The sequence below is a fragment of the Rosa rugosa genome, chromosome 2 (genome assembly GCF_958449725.1).
Source record: "Rosa rugosa chromosome 2, drRosRugo1.1, whole genome shotgun sequence".
NCBI classification, from domain to species: domain Eukaryota; kingdom Viridiplantae; phylum Streptophyta; class Magnoliopsida; order Rosales; family Rosaceae; genus Rosa; species Rosa rugosa.
In genome coordinates this window covers 17,199,466-17,220,569 of record NC_084821.1, presented here as the reverse complement: position 1 = coordinate 17,220,569, position 21,104 = coordinate 17,199,466, and the positions used below count along the sequence as shown (strand labels likewise).

The 21,104-nt window shown below is 38.0% G+C and overlaps 1 protein-coding gene across 1 annotated transcript; it reads right to left on the bottom strand.

Annotated features, from left to right (window-relative positions):
• Positions 1–16,099: 16,099 nt before the first annotated feature.
• Positions 16,100–20,225, bottom strand: LOC133734538 (uncharacterized). Its single transcript, XM_062162168.1, has 5 exons — positions 20,175–20,225; positions 18,705–19,399; positions 18,476–18,574; positions 17,601–17,670; positions 16,100–16,925 (listed from the first exon to the last, which is right to left on the bottom strand). Exons 2-5 carry the CDS (start codon positions 18,825–18,827, stop codon positions 16,915–16,917), a joined length of 303 nt encoding a protein of 100 aa, XP_062018152.1. The 5' UTR covers positions 18,828–19,399; positions 20,175–20,225; the 3' UTR covers positions 16,100–16,914.
• Positions 20,226–21,104: the final 879 nt, after the last annotated feature.

The following is a 21,104-nucleotide window of genomic DNA, read 5'->3' as shown; positions in this document are numbered from 1 at the left end:
GTGTGTGTGTGTTGAGTAATTCTCCTCTTACTGTTGATTTTAATTGAGTTTATTCTCCACAAATGGTTTGGTCATATATGCATCGAGTTTCTCAGTTTGCTATGCAAGCTTTGCTATTTGAACAAGGGAAGCTCTGCTATTTGAACAAGTCAAGCTCTAATTAAATTTGATTACTTGTAGAAAATATTTTAACAATTTCAAAAAGTATAGGGGTCTGTATAACTACAAAGAGTCTGTATTTCTCTTAATATGTTTTTTCTAGCATTGTGTTCTGCTGGGAGTTTACTTTATATATGTTTTCATAACTTCATACATGCATGTGAGTTTGTGGCAAGAAATAACTTAGCTGTGCCTACTAACACCTCACACATCCAGTCCCTTACTTTAGTTTTGCCTATAGGTTGGCAGGCATCGAAATGATTTATTGCTACTGTCTTTTGGTTTTTGAAGATAACTGCATTAGTCAGTCATTTTTCAATGCAACTATTTGTTGATTGGGTCGATGATGTCATTCCATTTAATCTGCAGTTTTTCTATTTTTAGTTTTATCAACAATATATATGATTCAGTTTTGCTCTTCTTATGAGGATATATGCTGATATATTTTCACTATATATTGTTTGTTGTCAGCGCTCAAGGAAAGGCTAAAAGTAGCAAGAAGCAGCAGTCGAACTAAGGCTTTCCACCCTGATGACATGGCTTGTCATATTTGTCTAAAGACGACAGACCATTGGTCTTCAGAATGCTCTTACCTGCTCGAATATCCGAGGGGTGCAATTGTTGGCCGTTTTGCTCAAATAATTTGCTTGTGTTGTGGTGAGGAGATGCCCCACCCTGGTGTGCCTGGTCTTGACTGGAAAGCAAGAGTTATTCTCAAGCCTGCTGTTACTTATCCCAGTATCAAGGAACAGCTGATGGCACTGACACTGGCATCAGAAGGCGCAGCTGATGGCACTAGCAACAACGCAAGTACATCAGAGGGCGCAGCATATGGCACTGGCATCAAGGCAAGTGGTTGAAAAGCCGCAGCTGCTGGCACTGCCACCTTCACCTCTACATATGATGAAAATTTGATTCGTTCAACCAGCGTTTTTGCAGACGATACTTAGGAGCCTGACTTGCTTGAACTTTTGCAGATTGTCTTACTAGAATAATACATGGGTCAAACAAGAGAGTTTTTGTGGTCGTTATATAAATGTATCAGTGTTTATATCAGACATAATTAGCAGTCGCGTGTAATTGGTTGGACAATATATGATTCGGATTGCTCTTATCATCTCTCATGTCCCCATTACTTTTGATTAGTCACCGCAGCTGCACTTTTGATTGGTCACCGCAGCTGCGTCTTTCTCATCAACAGTTCCACACTTTGCTTTTTTCTTTGATCGTTCTTATGTCTTAAGGGGAAGGACCTGTCAATAGATTGGATGAGTTTGGATTTTGATGATTTGATATATTAACAATCTAGTTGCCGTAATCCGTTAGTTTGAGGAATAAATACGGTCTTAAGTTGTTCCCATTCGTAAATAACTTGTATCTAGACAAAAGAAATTGTACAAAACTAATAGCATGTCCGGTAACGTTTTTAAAAATGATTTTTCAAAAACCGATTTTGAAAATGAAAACTAGAAAACAAGATTGGATTTTTGAGATCCGAAAATGTGTCCGGTAGTTTATTCCGAAAACAATTTTCAAAAACAAGAACAGCAAAAACAATGAAAATACAAAAAACAATGAAAATGTATACATATATCTCCGTGTTTTCTAAAATATGAGAATGAAAAGGTGAAAACGTCTATTTGTCATTTTCCTGTTTTATGAGTAAAATAAAAAATCATTTTCAGTTTTTATTTTCTGTATTTTTGAAAACAGACCAACGAACGCATTTTCAAACCATTTTCATTTTATAAAATGAAAAAGATGACTTGAAAACGTTACCGAACGCCACCTAAATATCTTAATATTGTTTGAATCTTTCGTTATAATTTAATAACTATGGATCGAGTCCACGCGAAGTTGCTGGTATGTTATATGTCTGAATTTTATGATTTACATGACTGAGCAGGTAAACCAAAGGCAACCAAGCCAATTTAATGTTCAAAGTTTAGGGGAGAGAACATGGTATACTGGAATAAAAAGACATACAAAACCTAGCGTGACAATAACTTATACGAAACCTGTAGCATTATTCCCCACCGCCGCCACACTCTGCTCAGAAACCCTAGGGCTCTACTTCCTCTCTCTTCTCTATTTCTTTTCAAGTCTTCTACTTTGGTTGTTCACTTGTTCTGGAGGTGTATTTCTAAATATACTTTTAAATATCTTAGTTCACCCAATAATCTTTTTACACGCAACAATTTTTTTTATCAAATAAATAACTCATATACAATAATTCGTCTATTGTGAATTCGAGTCACAACCTCTCACTTACAAATAAAACATTTATATCATTAGACCAAATGTTATTGGGCAATTTTTTTTTTACCAAAATTTCTAGGTGCACCCAGCACGTTTTTCTAAAATGCCCTTTTTAAACAAAAGTGAAGAAAAATCTCCCCCTTCTCTTTCAAAACAAAGAAATGAAATTTTCATAGATATGTGGATGTCTTATATATGTGGATTTTACAAACGACTCATTACATGTCAGATCCTCGTTACTATATAACAAATTAGTTCGGGTCGTTTGTAACTTAAGTCGAATTCAATCTGTTCGTTTAACTAATTATCTATATTCATGTTTTGTGGCATTGTAATTATGATCGGGAGGTCATAAACCCCCTTGATGCCACAGAAGTCAAAGAACTAAAAAAAAAAAAGGCAGATTCATTCTCAAATATATGAACTACCCCATCCTTGGTGATATGACAGGCTATAGAAAGAAAAAACAATAATAAAAGAAAATTAGTTTCATGAGACATTTTTTCGTTAAACTTTGCAAATTTTTTATCTTACAGTACCAGTTCATTTTTATGTGGTATCATAGGAATGTCGAAAAGAAATGATTACCGTGTGCAGGGCCACCGGTGTGAGGGTCCTTAAACGTTGCGTATGCCATCACTATTTGTGCCCAGGTGATGCATTCTTCATCGCCCAATTTGTGGTAATCACTCCTGCATGAATTATAAAATTTTCAAAATAATAATGAAATAAAGAACCCAACATGAATTTATACTGAACTCAATTTTGTCTCTGAACCTAGGACAGTAATCTATGAGAATGATGTTCCCATATTTGCCCACTTTGGCACTTCAGACCCAACCATTGGGCAGAATGGAACCTACAAACAAGAACCGTGAAACACTTAGAACCAGAACAAAAAGTTTATCCCTAGGACTATTCAAAAATCAGTAAAGAATACCTTGTCAACGTAACATTGTCAGTGATCCAGGTGGAAACCACTCTTAGGATAGAAAATTCATGAATTATGCACTAGTGAAGTTCGACCAACATTAATCTCTTGCATTTGCAGTTCCCAGAACAGATTCATTAACCAGTTTACTGCACCTAAAAGGGGAAGTATACTGGAACTTTGCCATTATGAGATAGAATGATGTTCCCATATATATCCAATCATAATATGTGGACTAAAGTCTCTGCCTCTTTACAATATCTGTAAACTGTGATAGATTCGTTTCTTTCCAAAAAGGTAACAGAATAACTCCCATTCATCCCCATTTTAGCTGCTCTCACAGCCAATGGTTTACTCCCGTTTGGACTTGGACTCATAATGGCAAAGTTCAAACTTCCTAGATGTTTATAAGTTAATATGCCATCTAGGCCGGTTTTTGTTTTAAATGGATGTTTCAATTATTTGTGAGATTAAAGTTTATGTATTGATGTTTAGTTTCCAATAATCATAAAGCATGAAAACGTTTTAGGTTTCTATAATTCATAAATTGCAATTTTAATATGTGATGATATAAGTTCATTGATTTTGTGCTTCAATCCCACCTTTTATGTATTTTGTGTTCTTTGGTTGCAAACTTAGAATATTGAGCATGTAATTGAATCCAAATTAAGATATGCTAGCGTTCTAGGTCTTAATTGCTTAAGTTGAAAACCTATAATTCCTTAGGTAAATCAACAATGAGTCTTGCATGCTTGTATGGCGTTCCAACTTGTGTTCTTGGCTTAAGTCAATCAAACTTTCTAAGTGTTTAATGCGTTAAATATGTTTTGTTAATGAGTAGCGTTTTATGACTAGCATTGCATGTTTAATAGGGTTAACTATGGTGCGTTCATCTAGTTAATTTAATTAAGGGAAGTAATAAGAACTTTGTATGCGTTCATCTCTGTTCTTGATTGATTTCTTCATTCACATATTTTGATCCATGGTTTATGGTTAGATTGCCTGTTTTCGTGTTAATGATTGTTAACTTCATCTCTACATCATCCGTCCATCTTTTCCTTGATTCATGGTTGACGCTCTTAAAATTTTTTCCTTTGTCTCGTCGTCAACGCCTTCAGCATTCGCCTTTGTCTTTAAAAAGTCGAAGGCGAATCTTGCTAGTGTAATACCCCGGAAAATCCAAATTAAATTCCATGGTTTTTTAGAAATGATTTCACGATAGTAGGAGCGAGTACGAAGCTTGGAAAAGTTGTGGAATTAGTTCGAACGATTTTATTTTCGAAAACGAACGTTTTTAGGGGGTCAACAAAGTTGACTTTTTATACGTTCAAAATTTTGGAAAACTTCCTTCATGAAAGTTGTAGAGCTCGTCGATACGAGTTCGTGGACATGTGGAACGCATTATTCGGAGTTCGTATGATTAAGTTATGAATTTTTGAAATTTGGGAATTTTCTATAAATAGAGAAATTTTCCGAATTCTTTCTTTAAGGACAAAAAAAATGGGAAATTTGCGTTTTGGCCCCCCAGCTCTCTCCGTTCTCTCTCTCGTGCGTCCCTCAGACCCGACGGGTCGCGACCGACCCGACCCGGTCGGAAAGGCCACTTCCCGGACGCCACCGCCACCGGACCCGCACCAGACCGGCGCGCCTTGCCGAGCATAGCTGCTCTGTGGCCTCGCCCCGCCTCGCCGCTGCCTCCAAGCCGAGATCAAAGCCCGACCCAAGTGCAAAACGGACCCAGCCGGAAAACCACTTTTCCGGCGTTGCATGGGCCGATCGTTCACATTTTCGTGATCTCCTCCTTCCCCTGATCATCCCCATATAGGCCTTGCTTGACGATTTGGAGTGTGGAGTGAAAGATCACGAGTTGAAGATTTCGACGTCCCTGATTCAATCTGGAATCTGATCAGACGCACGAGATTAATCCAACTTCAACGCTTGATCTAGGACGATCTAGGCCAAACCAGACTTAGCTCCAGGTATGGAAGTCGATCACCCTTTCATTTTGAACCAGTTTGTAGTTGGTCACTTTGCCATCTGAGGTGGTTGACCGGCGTTGACCGCCGCGTTGACCGCCCACTGACCACCGCTTGTGGCGGCGCATCAGACCATATTTCGAGTTTTCATTATCTAGGCGATGATCTATGCATCCATACGAGCGTTTTGATATATAACATGGTCATGTTAGAAAAAGTTGATAAATAGTGGATTTACGTTTTGACGTTACTATTTAACGTTTTTACGTTTATCTTCGGGTTACGATCTGTGAAGATCTGACCATCGGTTTTGCTTCAATTTTGGATATGTTGATCGTATGACTGTCCCGGTGACCTTGTGAGGTCACGGGCGAAGATCCGACCGTTGGATCTTCGTATAATTGAGAAATAGTGATTCGGAAGGCGATTCGTGAGAATCTGACCGTCGGATTTTCATATAATTTTGTGGAGATGTTAGTAAAGGCGATTCAGGAAGATCTGACCGTTGGATCTTCGTGATAATTTTGGAGGATGATCCTAAAGGCGATCCGTGAGGATCCGACCGTTGGATCATCATTAAATTCAGATCCGACCGTTGGATCATCGTTTAATTTGAATCTGAGCGTTGGATCGTCGTTTAATTACATATTTGAGTTGTTGGCTAAGTCAAGATCATTATTGGACTAGGTGATTGACGGTTTGAGTTGGTGGACGATTGTGGATCGTATTTTGAGCTGAATTGAAGACGCAGCGGGATTATCGAGGTGAGTAAACCTCACGTGGTTCATATTACGAACCCAATACAATTAATTGCTTTATTTTGTTGCAATCATATGAACTATTGTTGGTGTTACTAGACATTCCTGTGTGAATGTCTGTATATATATTATTACGTGAAATAATATGTATTGTTGGAGTTGTGTTGAGTTATTGTTGAGAAACAATATATTGTGAGAGATATTGAGTTTATTGTTGAGAAACAATATATTGTGAGAGGTGTTGAGTTTTATTGTTGAGGAACAATAAATTGTTGTGATCTGTGGAGATCACTAGGTCACGAGGTGACCATGGCATCTATTAGTGAATCACGCTCTCGTACCGGGCTGGTGGTTATTAATAGTATTAAATCGTAATCACGTCTGTGGCCGGACGAGTGGTTACGTTCAGTTAGAGCTCTAGTCTGTCTGCCAAATGTGGAGTGACCTTATGAGTGAAATTGAGAGTAACTCATAAGTGTCAATATATATATGGTAACCTTATGAGGGAAATTGAGAGTAACTCATAAGGGTCTATATATATATATGAGTCTGTCTACCAAATGTTGGGAAATCTTATGAGCGAATTTGAGAGTAACTCATAAGTGTCTATATATATATATGAGAGTGAGTGATCTTATGAGCTAAATTGAGAGTAACTCATAAGTGTCTACATATATATATGAGAGTGAGTGATCTTATGAGCTAAATTGAGAGTAACTCATAAGTGTCTATATATATATATGAGAGTGAGAAAGTAACGTGGGTTTGTGGTAGTCTTGAAATCTAATAAATCAACAGTTCTTTCTTGTTTACTCATACTGGCTGTAAAAAGCTTACCGGGTTTTGTGTTGTTGCAACTCCCGGTACACTATTCAAATTGTGTAGCGGGTAATCCTACAGGACAGGAGAACCAGGACGGTGATCGTGCGGTTAGAGCAATTGTTAGAGTTTTACAACAATTGTAAGTTGTGAGGTGTGTTATGCTCATTTGAGCTTTATAATATATTGTGAGAGTGAATTGTAATAATGAACTCGAAGTTTCGAGATTTGGTTTTTTGTAATTGTAATTATTCAGGTTTCGGATTTGAATTTATTATTCAAAATTCGGGGCGTGACAGTTTGGTATCAGAGCGTAAGGTGCATATTTGGTGATGTGTCAATACCTTCCGAGTGATGGCCCGTCTGCAGCGGATCCCCATCGTGTGCTCTTCGGTATTGGCTAAGTCATTGGGTATGCGTGAGTGTTGGGAGTTGTTTAGGCCGCTAGGTCGTTTAGGGAACGTGAATACCTTCCCTATAGTATTGACTTGGTTAATATGAATTTGTATTTGACTTATACTGTGTTTTAAGTGTTATACATGTCTTAGCCAAGCATACTATACTCCTTAGGTGATGGAGATTCGAAGGGGTTGTACTTAGAACCTTACAGTTGTCTTGTAGGTTCGTATTGGAATAAGTTCAGTGGCCGCGAGTTACAATCCTTGAGGAATAGGAACCTCTTGATTCAACTCTGTTAAGTCAACGAGGATTGTTTTATGGAAATGAGGTTCTTTTGATTGTTGAAGTGTTTGGTTGAAGACATGGTGTGGACCTATGCACGTACCTAGTGTGGATACGAGTATGAATTGTTATAAATTTTGTCTTCTTAAGTTGGACGTACAGATGTTTAGATGAGGTGTACGTATCAAGGATTAGATATCTTGTTTTATAAAGAGACGTCTTAGTGGAGTTTTGGTAATTGACATGTGATACGTGATTAAAGTGACTCTGAGGCAATTATGCTGACCTTGTGTGAGATTGAATTCTTAGTGTAGACTAAGAAGGTTGTGTGGTGATTTTATATACACTACGTGATGAACTTTTAGAAGGAAAAGTTATGAGTAAAAGTATGGGTTTTTCCCTGATGTCTATAGCAGACTTGTGAATATAGTTTTGTTCAAGTGAATGAAATTGAATTTTGAGGCCTATGTATGGTGCAGGAAGAAGCATGGAGGACATGTTAGAGTCAGGCAAGGGTTTGCCTTTGGTGATTGATTTTAGGTGATATAGTTAAACGCAATTTCAGATATTGATTTTAGTGACTTTGTTAGGTATCCATAGTGGTTCAAGTGAATTACTATGTGATATGGAGTTTGATTCGATTTCTGAATCGCTAAATGTTAGGGATTGAATTGTGGTGAGTTTTTGTTGAAGCAATTGATAGATGGAATTATCGAGATTCTATAAGAGTTGTAAGAGTAACTCTAAAAACGTGGGTTTTTCCTAGCTAACTCAGGATATGTTTAGCTTTATAAATCCCTAATCCTATCGATGAAATTGTTGTGTTTGGTTTGACTCAGAGGATACTAGCTAGACCTCGATGCGACTTAATTGATTGTTGGATTTTTTTTGAGTGATTGTTTTTATTGCATCATTATGAAAGATGTGTGCAGTAGAGTTGTTTATGGTTTTGAAAATAGTATTGGGTGACCAAGGTTCGATCCTTGGTGTTGTTGTTGGTTAAACAAACAGGAAAGAAAACATGCACACCATCTTATTGAGTTTATATTAAAAAAAAAAAAAAAAAAAAAAAAAAAAAAAAGGAAAACGAGGACTATGCTGTACTAAGCCTAGTCAGCAGCTCCGGATGGGTTGAGGCTGAGCTCAAGAGAAACTGGAGATCCACGGTTGTAACCGCCTGAGCCACCGAAATAGTAATCATATGCACTACCTTCCTCGGAAGTAGTCTTCAGGTTACCAAAGACGTCCTCGCCGTGCACGGGGAACAGAGGAAGAGTTTGAACCTCCTGGTGATCTCCTCCTCGTTGTTGCAGGGATGTTTGTCCTCCTGTTGTGCCAAAAGAGTTGTACTAGTATTAGTGTTGAAGTGTGAGGAAGAATATGAAACAGAATTTAAATCAAGAAATCCTTCATTACCAGTAGAATAGGTGGAACCAAAGTTGAGATCAATGGATCTACCATCATCAGTAGAACTAGTGGACCCAAAATTGATGTCAATGGATCCACCAGCTGGCCCAAAATTGATGTCGATGGATCCACCAGCACCAGTAGAACCAGTGGACCCAAAATTGAGATCAATGGATCTACCAGTACCAAGAGAACTAGTTCTCATGGGCACTGGAGCAGCCTGATTACACCTATTCATCTGCTTCTCTCGAGCCCTGACGTTCTGGAACCAAAAGTAAATGTTCTTACCCTCAACATACCCATACTGGTTCAGCTGGAGACAGATCTCGTGAATCTGCTCTGTAGTTGGGCACTTAAATCCCTTGACGTAGTAAAGATCCTTGAGGATTCTTATTTGTTCTGGAGTAGGAATCCACCTGGTACGGCTTCGCCAGAAATCCATGTTGGCACTACTTCCAGCTGCTTGGGTGTTTCCTCCCTCCTCTGTTGGTTGCTGTTGTTGTGGTTCCATTTGTTGCGGGGTTTGGAGCTCCATTAGTTGCAGAGTTCGTGGCTCTTGGGTCATGGGGTGAGAGGATGTGGAAATCGAGGAATACATGGTTTAGTGTTTGAGGGAGATTTTGTTAGAAGGATTGGAGTTGTTGAACTGGTGATTGGAGATCTGAGATTCTCAGAGGAAAGATGAGATCGAATCTTCAAATGGAAGAAAAGATCTGAGAAAGAAGGATTGAAGATTTGGAGGAAAAGATTGAAGATCTGAAAGTTCAGAGGAAAGATGGGATTGAATCAACTAGATGGGAGAGAAGATCAGAAGAGAAGGATTGAAATTGATGAAGAGAGGATTTGAGTTTCGAGAGGAAGGCTGCAGAGTTTGAGAGAGAATGGCTGGGGAAAATTTCTTTTCTTTTGGAGTGAACAGCTTTTCCCCAGAATGCACCTATTTATAGAACAAGGTGAGCAGATCTCCACCGTTGGATGAACGATCTCAGAATTTGAATCCACGCGTTGGATTAAAGTCATCCGAAAACCCGGAAAAGTTGTTGGCGCGTGGAGAGCGTGTAAGGGGACAGGCCGAACCTCGAGATGCTGTGGCAGACAGCTTTAGCCGAAAGCAGATTTGACTGCCGTAAATCACGGAAGGGATAAGCCGTGACACAAGTGGGCCGTACTTGGGCCTGTCTCGGATCAAGGCATCACTGTAGCTGTGGGTGGAGGCCTGATGGGCCGAGTTTCAGAAACAGTTTTGGACATGATGGGCCGAGTTTCTGAAACAGTTTTGGATGAGTTGGGCCGAATTGTTGAAACAGTTGAAACAGTTGGTTTAAATAAAAGGATTGGTATGGATAATAACGTGAGCAGCCGTGCTCGAGTGGTTGAGTGTACAGTTCGTGTACAAGAGGTCTGAGGTTCGAACCTCGCCTCTCGTTTATTTTTATTATGTTTGTTATGACATAATAAGTATAAAATTTGTACACATTATATTAAGCACAGCTTGTGCTCCAGTGGTTGGGGGACAAAGGTTTCGTGCGGCAGGTTGAGGTTTCGAACCTTGCCTTCCCCGTTATTTTATTTATGTCGCTTATGACATAATAAATATAACACGTGAGCATATATTAATGAAGGCAGCTCTTGCTTCAGTGGTTGGGAGCAAAACCTTCGTGTTCGAGGTCGGGAGTTCGAACCTTACCTCTTACAAATATTTTTGGATCTCGTATATTCTTGATATACGGACGTGTATACGGTATGTACGGTATACATACGTATATACGGTCTGTACGGTATGTATACGTATATACAGTTGTACAGTATGCATACGTATATACGGTCTGTACGGTATGCATACGTATATACAGTTGTACGGTATGCATACGTATATACGGTCTGTACGGTATGCATACGTATATACGGTATGTACAATTTCATACCGTAGCCGAGCTGGAAGTTGGTGGGCCGATTGGTAGGCCCAATTGTTCGGCCCGAATGGTAGGCCCGAATGGTAGGCCCAAATGTTAAGCCCAATTGTTCGGCCCGAATGGTAGGCCCGAATGGTAGGCCCAAATGTTAAGCCCAATCGTTCGGCCCGAATAGTAGGCCCAAATGTTAAACCCAAAGTGGTTTGGGCCAGTTCGAAATGTGGATGGTTCGGTTTCTTCGGCTCAATTGGCCAGCCTTAATGCTTAGCCCAAGGATTGAGCAAGCCCAAGTCATCATCACTGGGTCACATGTTTTATTGGCGTGCTTTGGAGAATGATTTGTTTTGAGTGATGCATCTCTATGGTTGTGAAGAGTGGTGCATGCTTAAGTTTTACTATGGAGATTTACCGTGATGCTAATTGAGTAGCGAAACACTTTGTGGGAGTGTTTACTGTGCTTGTATGCCAGTACAGAGTGATGATCTATGTGAAGATCTATGTGATGATCTATGTGAAGATCTATGTGAGGATCTATGAGATGATCCATGTGACGATTTTGTGTATGTGATGTGGAGTGTTGTTGAGCAGTTGTTGTGTGAGTTTACGTTTGTGATGAAAGGATTTAGTGGCCATAGGAATGTATTTTTATACAAGGGCTGTGGCTTTGTAGATTACTACAGATTTGGAAAAGATGGAGATTCTATAGTTAGGTCAACCTTAATCGAGAGGAATTGACTTACGCTTAAATTTCGGGACGAAATTTCTTTAAGGAGGGTAGACTGTAATACCCCGGAAAATCCAAATTAAATTCCATGGTTTTTTAGAAATGATTTCACGATAGTAGGAGCGAGTACGAAGCTTGGAAAAGTTGTGGAATTAGTTCGAACGATTTTATTTTCGAAAACGAACGTTTTTAGGGGGTCAACAAAGTTGACTTTTTATACGTTCAAAATTTTGGAAAACTTCCTTCATGAAAGTTGTAGAGCTCGTCGATACGAGTTCGTGGACATGTGGAACGCATTATTCGGAGTTCGTATGATTAAGTTATGAATTTTTGAAATTTGGGAATTTTCTATAAATAGAGAAATTTTCCGAATTCTTTCTTTAAGGACAAAAAAAATGGGAAATTTGCGTTTTGGCCCCCCAGCTCTCTCCGTTCTCTCTCTCGTGCGTCCCTCAGACCCGACGGGTCGCGACCGACCCGACCCGGTCGGAAAGGCCACTTCCCGGACGCCACCGCCACCGGACCCGCACCAGACCGGCGCGCCTTGCCGAGCATAGCTGCTCTGTGGCCTCGCCCCGCCTCGCCGCTGCCTCCAAGCCGAGATCAAAGCCCGACCCAAGTGCAAAACGGACCCAGCCGGAAAACCACTTTTCCGGCGTTGCATGGGCCGATCGTTCACATTTTCGTGATCTCCTCCTTCCCCTGATCATCCCCATATAGGCCTTGCTTGACGATTTGGAGTGTGGAGTGAAAGATCACGAGTTGAAGATTTCGACGTCCCTGATTCAATCTGGAATCTGATCAGACGCACGAGATTAATCCAACTTCAACGCTTGATCTAGGACGATCTAGGCCAAACCAGACTTAGCTCCAGGTATGGAAGTCGATCACCCTTTCATTTTGAACCAGTTTGTAGTTGGTCACTTTGCCATCTGAGGTGGTTGACCGGCGTTGACCGCCGCGTTGACCGCCCACTGACCACCGCTTGTGGCGGCGCATCAGACCATATTTCGAGTTTTCATTATCTAGGCGATGATCTATGCATCCATACGAGCGTTTTGATATATAACATGGTCATGTTAGAAAAAGTTGATAAATAGTGGATTTACGTTTTGACGTTACTATTTAACGTTTTTACGTTTATCTTCGGGTTACGATCTGTGAAGATCTGACCATCGGTTTTGCTTCAATTTTGGATATGTTGATCGTATGACTGTCCCGGTGACCTTGTGAGGTCACGGGCGAAGATCCGACCGTTGGATCTTCGTATAATTGAGAAATAGTGATTCGGAAGGCGATTCGTGAGAATCTGACCGTCGGATTTTCATATAATTTTGTGGAGATGTTAGTAAAGGCGATTCAGGAAGATCTGACCGTTGGATCTTCGTGATAATTTTGGAGGATGATCCTAAAGGCGATCCGTGAGGATCCGACCGTTGGATCATCATTAAATTCAGATCCGACCGTTGGATCATCGTTTAATTTGAATCTGAGCGTTGGATCGTCGTTTAATTACATATTTGAGTTGTTGGCTAAGTCAAGATCATTATTGGACTAGGTGATTGACGGTTTGAGTTGGTGGACGATTGTGGATCGTATTTTGAGCTGAATTGAAGACGCAGCGGGATTATCGAGGTGAGTAAACCTCACGTGGTTCATATTACGAACCCAATACAATTAATTGCTTTATTTTGTTGCAATCATATGAACTATTGTTGGTGTTACTAGACATTCCTGTGTGAATGTCTGTATATATATTATTACGTGAAATAATATGTATTGTTGGAGTTGTGTTGAGTTATTGTTGAGAAACAATATATTGTGAGAGATATTGAGTTTATTGTTGAGAAACAATATATTGTGAGAGGTGTTGAGTTTTATTGTTGAGGAACAATAAATTGTTGTGATCTGTGGAGATCACTAGGTCACGAGGTGACCATGGCATCTATTAGTGAATCACGCTCTCGTACCGGGCTGGTGGTTATTAATAGTATTAAATCGTAATCACGTCTGTGGCCGGACGAGTGGTTACGTTCAGTTAGAGCTCTAGTCTGTCTGCCAAATGTGGAGTGACCTTATGAGTGAAATTGAGAGTAACTCATAAGTGTCAATATATATATGGTAACCTTATGAGGGAAATTGAGAGTAACTCATAAGGGTCTATATATATATATGAGTCTGTCTACCAAATGTTGGGAAATCTTATGAGCGAATTTGAGAGTAACTCATAAGTGTCTATATATATATATGAGAGTGAGTGATCTTATGAGCTAAATTGAGAGTAACTCATAAGTGTCTACATATATATATGAGAGTGAGTGATCTTATGAGCTAAATTGAGAGTAACTCATAAGTGTCTATATATATATATGAGAGTGAGAAAGTAACGTGGGTTTGTGGTAGTCTTGAAATCTAATAAATCAACAGTTCTTTCTTGTTTACTCATACTGGCTGTAAAAAGCTTACCGGGTTTTGTGTTGTTGCAACTCCCGGTACACTATTCAAATTGTGTAGCGGGTAATCCTACAGGACAGGAGAACCAGGACGGTGATCGTGCGGTTAGAGCAATTGTTAGAGTTTTACAACAATTGTAAGTTGTGAGGTGTGTTATGCTCATTTGAGCTTTATAATATATTGTGAGAGTGAATTGTAATAATGAACTCGAAGTTTCGAGATTTGGTTTTTTGTAATTGTAATTATTCAGGTTTCGGATTTGAATTTATTATTCAAAATTCGGGGCGTGACAGCTAGTTCTTCAATGGATATACGTCTAGATTCTTCAACCAGCTTATAGATCGCTTTCTCCATCTGTTTACACGCCCAATCATTGCCAGATTTTGTCCCAACTATGTTGGGCAAAATGCTATCAAAGTTCAAATACTTGTAGGCCCCGTCTAGAGCTGAAAACATGAAACTTTAATAATTAGTGAACAAATATGTTGTTCAATATAATTACCAAACAATGACAAAAACTTACTAATGTCATGATCTTTCTCATCCGTCGACCTACAGTCAACAATAGAAAATACGCTTGTTCCATTTGTGAATGCGAAGTTGGTAGTCCCACATGAATCAAATAAATCCTGTGATGACAGAAAAATAAAATAATAATGACTGAATGTCCAAATTAATGAGATGACACCGACTCAAATAAACGTACACTAGTACAAAATCGAAAATAGATAACAATTCCTCACTGTTGTTTGCAAAAATATATTATTGTTGTCTAGGTGAGTGTTGTCTTTTTACGTTTCACTCCACAACGATACTTCACCGATGTCTAAGATAATAAAGCACAACAACATTTAGATAAAAATCGTTGTAGTTATACACATCACATACCATTAGCACTAAATACACCGTTGTGTATGTAATTATTCAACAACAGTTTTTTTTTTTTTTTGAGGAGAAACGAAAACACTTTTATTAATCGGACCCAAGTACAAGCAGTAGTAACCGTTACAAGAAGCCAGCCACGAACTGAAAACAAACTTCTAAAAAAGTAACACACTCCAACTTCAAGAGCCCTACATATACAGAACAATAGTGAGTATGCTAAGCCGACTACGACCATACTCAAAAAGCACACCCCACCAGTTCCGCAGCCGAAAACTAAAAAACAAAAAAAAAAAAACCTACACCCAATGTGTTAGACATGGCCTGTCACTTCCAAACCCAACAACAAGGGGAAAAGAAAAAACAACGAAAACTAAAAAAAAGAAAACGAAAAAAGAAATTAAAGAAAACTAACTATCGAGCTCCCTAGCCCAATAGCCAACCAAAAGCCCATGGCCCATGACAAACCCTAGCAACAACAGTTTAAAGTTAGAAATAGATGTGGTAATACAGTTTACAAATTACTTTTAGCCTTCAACAACTTTAAAACACAACGGTTCTTAACCAAAAAAAAAATGTTGGCTTGAAGGATTATGTACATCGATTTTTAGTTGAAAAATGTTTTCCAACTTCATTACACAATAGTTTCTTGTCAAAAATGTTGGTTTTGAGGAACTGTTGCATCAGTTTCTAAATTGACAACGTTGTAGATGACGATGAAGATAGTAAATTACAACGATATTTAGGAAAAATCCATTGTCTACTAGCTAGAGAGGCGACGATTTTTTTCAACCATTTATGATCTAGTGCATCAATTCAGGAAATTGGAATGAAATTGCAATATATTAATAGAGAATTACTTCAAGTAATCACATTTACAATGCTTTTGCAATTGAAATTTCTTGAGTAAACTTTGCAAAAGTAAAAGAAACTAAAATATACTAGCCGTCATATAATTGGAAAAGGTAGTTTTGCTACAAATTAAAGAAACTTCACTATAGGTACATAGTTAAAGCATAGAACTGAAGTCTCAAGTCTAAAGGTACTTATCACGAACGAATTCTGCCCACTCATCACGGACTTCATCGATTTCTTCTTGAAGGTAGTCTCCATAATTCCTTTCCACTGAGAAAAAGAGAAATTTTTTTTTTTTTTTTTTAAGAAGATCAAAGGGTTTCACTCCTGCCCCCATGGTGACTCGAACCCATGACTTCGTACATAAGTAGTGGGTGCTCTAACCACTGAGCTAACACGACTTCGTCAAAGAAAAAGAGAAATTAAAAAGAAATAAAAATTATAAACATTGGAGCAATGATACGCGGAAGTACTTGAATAAAACACACAAACTATGTCCAGAGTAAAACATAATGCAAAATTCTCACACAAGATGCATTAATCATGCAATAGTTACCTAAAAAAAAAAATCAGAGTCATGCCACAAGTTACAATCTCAAATTGGAAACCTTCTCTTCACAAACTAAACTAAATTTCTTTTAAAAACATAATGCAGCAAGATGGAGAACCAATCCAGGCCAAGCAACCAATTGAAGCGATTATCAGTGTTATGCTCATGCCAAACCTTGTCTTTACAAGCTAAACTAAATTTCTGTTTTTCCCATAATGGCACATACCTAGTGCGTGTCAAGAGACTAGTAAATTGGAAAGAAAACCGTAAATACCAGCAAATTTATTGTAGTAATAAGAACACAGACAAGGCTGTCAAACCATATATAGGGTATTATTGTCAAATAATTGAAGTACACGGCCGCACAAACTTACTTTCCGAGCCTAGCTGGTATAGAGGCCTGTTACATGGCATCTAAGTCATTCACAAGTGCTATCAGAATCAAGAAGATGTCAAAAAATAAGTTGGACATGAGCACATCAGTCTGAGACTCTCAATAACACATGCTTGTCATTCACAATCAATTTGGCAAGGATCACAATCTTCTTAGTAGACTCCTAAAAGATTCAAACATGAAAGAAAAAAAAAATTATTTGGAAAAAAAAAAAATGGACATGTCTTTGCAGGCTTATTAGCCAGCTCCAGTTATTAAGAAGTAATAATAGTCTGATTACATTCCTTAGCTTCAATAATGATGCATAGGTTAGGCAATATCTGAAGTAGTCAATAAGTGCCAACACCAAAACTGAACCAAACACAGAGTTCAGTATTGTAAAATTTGAAAAGCATATTTGAGGCTCAAATTTTTTCTTTTTTTTAAATTGCCCTTAAGGATCAAAAGTTCCAACTTCCAATGGAACATACATATATACAAATATAGCTAGAAAAACAAAATAAAAGTTCTGACCTCATTAAAAGTTGTAAACGTCAAAAATCAATACCATAGGTAAAAGCATAATTTTGATGGTAATGAGCACAATGGGAGAGTCTTATTCTATTTTGGGGTTCCTCTATTTGATTCCAGTGAGTCATGCATATTACCAAAACAACTACATTCACTTCCACTAAAGTCCAGATTAGAAAATTAAGGTGGTAAACAAGCCAACTATGAACAAATTTCATACCTTCATGTATATATGCACAACCAAAACAAAGAAGAAAATACAAAGTTAGCGGCATTCATGGCATAAAACTAATATAAAACACAAGTTCTATGGTGGAGAAACTCTTACCTTGGATATAGTTGAGAAACTTGTCTTCTTGATCTTTATTTTGTTGATCCAACTCGGACAATTTTTTGGTCTGACATATCATAACAACACCGTACCCTCAATTAGAAAAAAGCTAAATCCTGAAGAAAGCTAAAAACAAAGCCCAGGCTGCAATAGATACAAACTCTAAAGGTGTGTGAGGGATTTATGTGCAGATGACCTAAACCCTACTATATATTTCCCCAAATTGAAATATTTTTGCAAAAATAGCGAAAAGATGCGTTATAAAGAAACAAATTGTGAAGGAGAATGAAAGACAGTGATTATCGAGTACTATCTACTGAACTCATTCTGGTGTAAAACTGTCTAATGAACTAAACTAACCCTTCAAGTATTAAACGTAATCCAATTTCAGGCTTCATCCATGCCAATATACATACTTTGATATTAAAACTCTCCTAAAGAACAATTGCAACAATATACACATACAAACTCTATGATTGCTCTACCACAACTCTGACCTATCCTTTTCTCTGCATTATAGCTCCAAATTGTATCTAAGCCAAACAAAATGAACGAGAGACAACTTTACATTGATAGCCAATTTATAGACAATCTTAATAACAAACTGGACACCTCAGTTTGTTCATTCTCAATGACCCAGTAATAAGATAAATGGTGGGTGGAATTTAACCCATCGACATGAATCAAGAAAATTAAACAGACACACAAAAAGTATCTCTGCCACACAAACACAGACAAATGCATATACATACTCACATTCTTTGTTACTCCTAAATTGGGGTTTGATTTGATGACTTTGATGAATATGAAATTATGAATGAGGACCAAATAAAGGAGAAGACAGAAAACATCGAATAGAAGAAAAAACTTACACTGTCCAATGAATTCAAGCATCCAATTGTGAAATCTTTCGGTTGGGTGTACAAATATCTCAAGCCAAAAGACCCCTGTAATCGCAATAATCTGGAATTCTGGAATGCAAAAAATTCAAAAGAAAAAGTAATTCAAACTAAAGCATGGCATCGATGCAGATTTCCAAGAAGGAAACTCAACCAGAAACAAAATACTGTAAATTGAGAGAGGGGTGAATAGTGATGATACCATATCTACTCTTATCACCTCCCACGTCGTCTTCAATCTCCTCTCATCGTGCGTGCAGTTGTTCTTTCCTCTAGAGATCGGGCTAACTGCACGCAGTTTTTTTCTCTCCATTCTTTTTTCCATTGCATATCCAATGATTCTGAATCTATATTTTTCTCATTTGTTTTTTTCTCTCCATTCTTTTTTCCATTGCATATCCAATGATTCACTAAACTACCATCAATATAATATAACCACGTGATAAACAATTTCCTTAATGTGAAACTCAAACATGCATCACACCTGGATGTGAGTAACTTCCAATATGCATGCATTTTAGAGTACTAAAGTATGTAACATCAAAGACAAACCAAGAAGATTGGCAGAAAATGTAGCGTCCCTAGACTGTAAAACCTAAACATTTTACAGCAGATAAAGAAAGAACCTTGAGATAGTTTGAAATATCAAAACCGACTCGGTTTTTCTTCATGGATAATCGGTATAATCAAGGGGAAAAACATATTGACATGGAAAGAGAGAAACCTCAAGACCAAGGCCTTTGGTGTGGGTATGAGTAGCTATGCGCTGCTTCTTGGTAGGTGACTGAACCTCTTCTATTTTCACCATTTCCATCTCTCTAACTCTTCTGGGTTTTGCAGAGAACTCCCAATACTGGTATGATATAAGTTTTGCTTTTTAGTCTGTAAGGCTGAACCCTGCAGAAAGACAATGGAGGGTTATGGAGCTATGAAATACTACATGGGGCTGAATAAAGTGACGCCATATAGAATATCTCTCGAACTAGGACCTATGCATGGAATTGATAAAAAACACGAAATATATTCATTTCACCTCCCTGTACTTTACACTGAGAATCATTTGTGCTTCCAAACTTCTAATTTGATCACATATGCCCTTGTACTCCCTAATGTGATAATTCATAGCCAATTATTATCTAATCCATCTCAACTTTTTTATGAATTGTTGGCGTGGCGATCCTTAAACTAGTTTCAGGCTATGTGTCACACAAGAAACACTCCATTTACATCGTCAATGCTAGTGGACTTGATGTATCGAGAATTCACCCTAAAAATAACAGCAGAAAACTAAGCCACTTAAAAGCTACCAAAGAAACCATCGAGGAAAACTTCAAGACAATGCAACCAAAACAATTCAAAATTAAATAGAATCACCATCGATACACCTTTAAACGTGAGTTTCAATACTGAACCAAACCCCTCAATACTGATACACCTTTAAAGTATCAGTCATCATACAAGTCTTTTAAACTTTAGAAAGAACCCTAAATCACGAAAACACAGTCACAGAGCAAAATTGTCATCCTAAATCCGCAAGTAATGAAAATGCCGTAAATCCCTAAAATGGTACAAGACTAAGGTGATCAGAAAAGAATTTACGATGAAACCCTAGCCTTCACACGAAGAAGAGCAAGCAGAAAAGTAAGAAGCTGATGAGAGAGAGGAGGATTACCTCTAGAGAAAAGAGAGAGCAGCAGCATTTCTTGTTTACCGAAAGAAGAAGCTTCAATGGAGTAGTGGGAGTAGGAGGGACCAAGTGATCGTCTTTGTTTCGGTGCTTCGACCCGGTTTGAGTTGTTAAGCTAATCGTGGCCCTTGCTTCATCAACGGTTACGATAGAGGCTACACAGCATTATTACCGAGAATTGTTTCTATTTTTGGAAAAGAAAAAAAAAAAACATAATTACGGAATTGCTCTCATTTTTCTCATGTCAGTTTTATTCCTCCACCCACTTTTAAATTCTAATTTATCCCGATTTACCCTCTACAAACAAATTGTCTTCTTTTATTCAAAAAAAAACAATTTGTCTTCTTTTTTTCATGTGTAATTTTACCTAAAGAACTTAGTACGTGAGCATATTTTCATATAACATTTTTCATTAAAAGAAGGGTCTAGACTCTAGACTATCAAAAACACATATATGAGGTTCTTCCCTCTACTCTCCGTTAGATATCCGTTAATTCCAATGACAAAATGGCAAATAGAACATTTTTTCTTTAATTTGGCCACTGAAATGACTCTTCAAACCTCGCCCACACATTTCCCTCCTTTAACTCTTATCTTCCCTCCAAATATCCATTTGAATTTCCCTCCAATAACTATTCATTTAATACTTGCCTTTATATTTCCCTCCAAATTGATTATCTAAAAAAATGAAGTATTTTTTAATGAACATCTTCCACCTGCATCACCGAAACGTTCTATATAACCTTTTATTTTATGGGGCCTTGACCCAATACCCAAATGTCGGTCAAAATACTCTCACTTAATCTAGCTAAATATTTTAATTATCACTCAACCAATTTAAGAGCAAAATATCCAATTTAGGCTCTAAAAATCATAAATTACGCACTACCATTAAACTCTCGCTCTCTCTCTCTC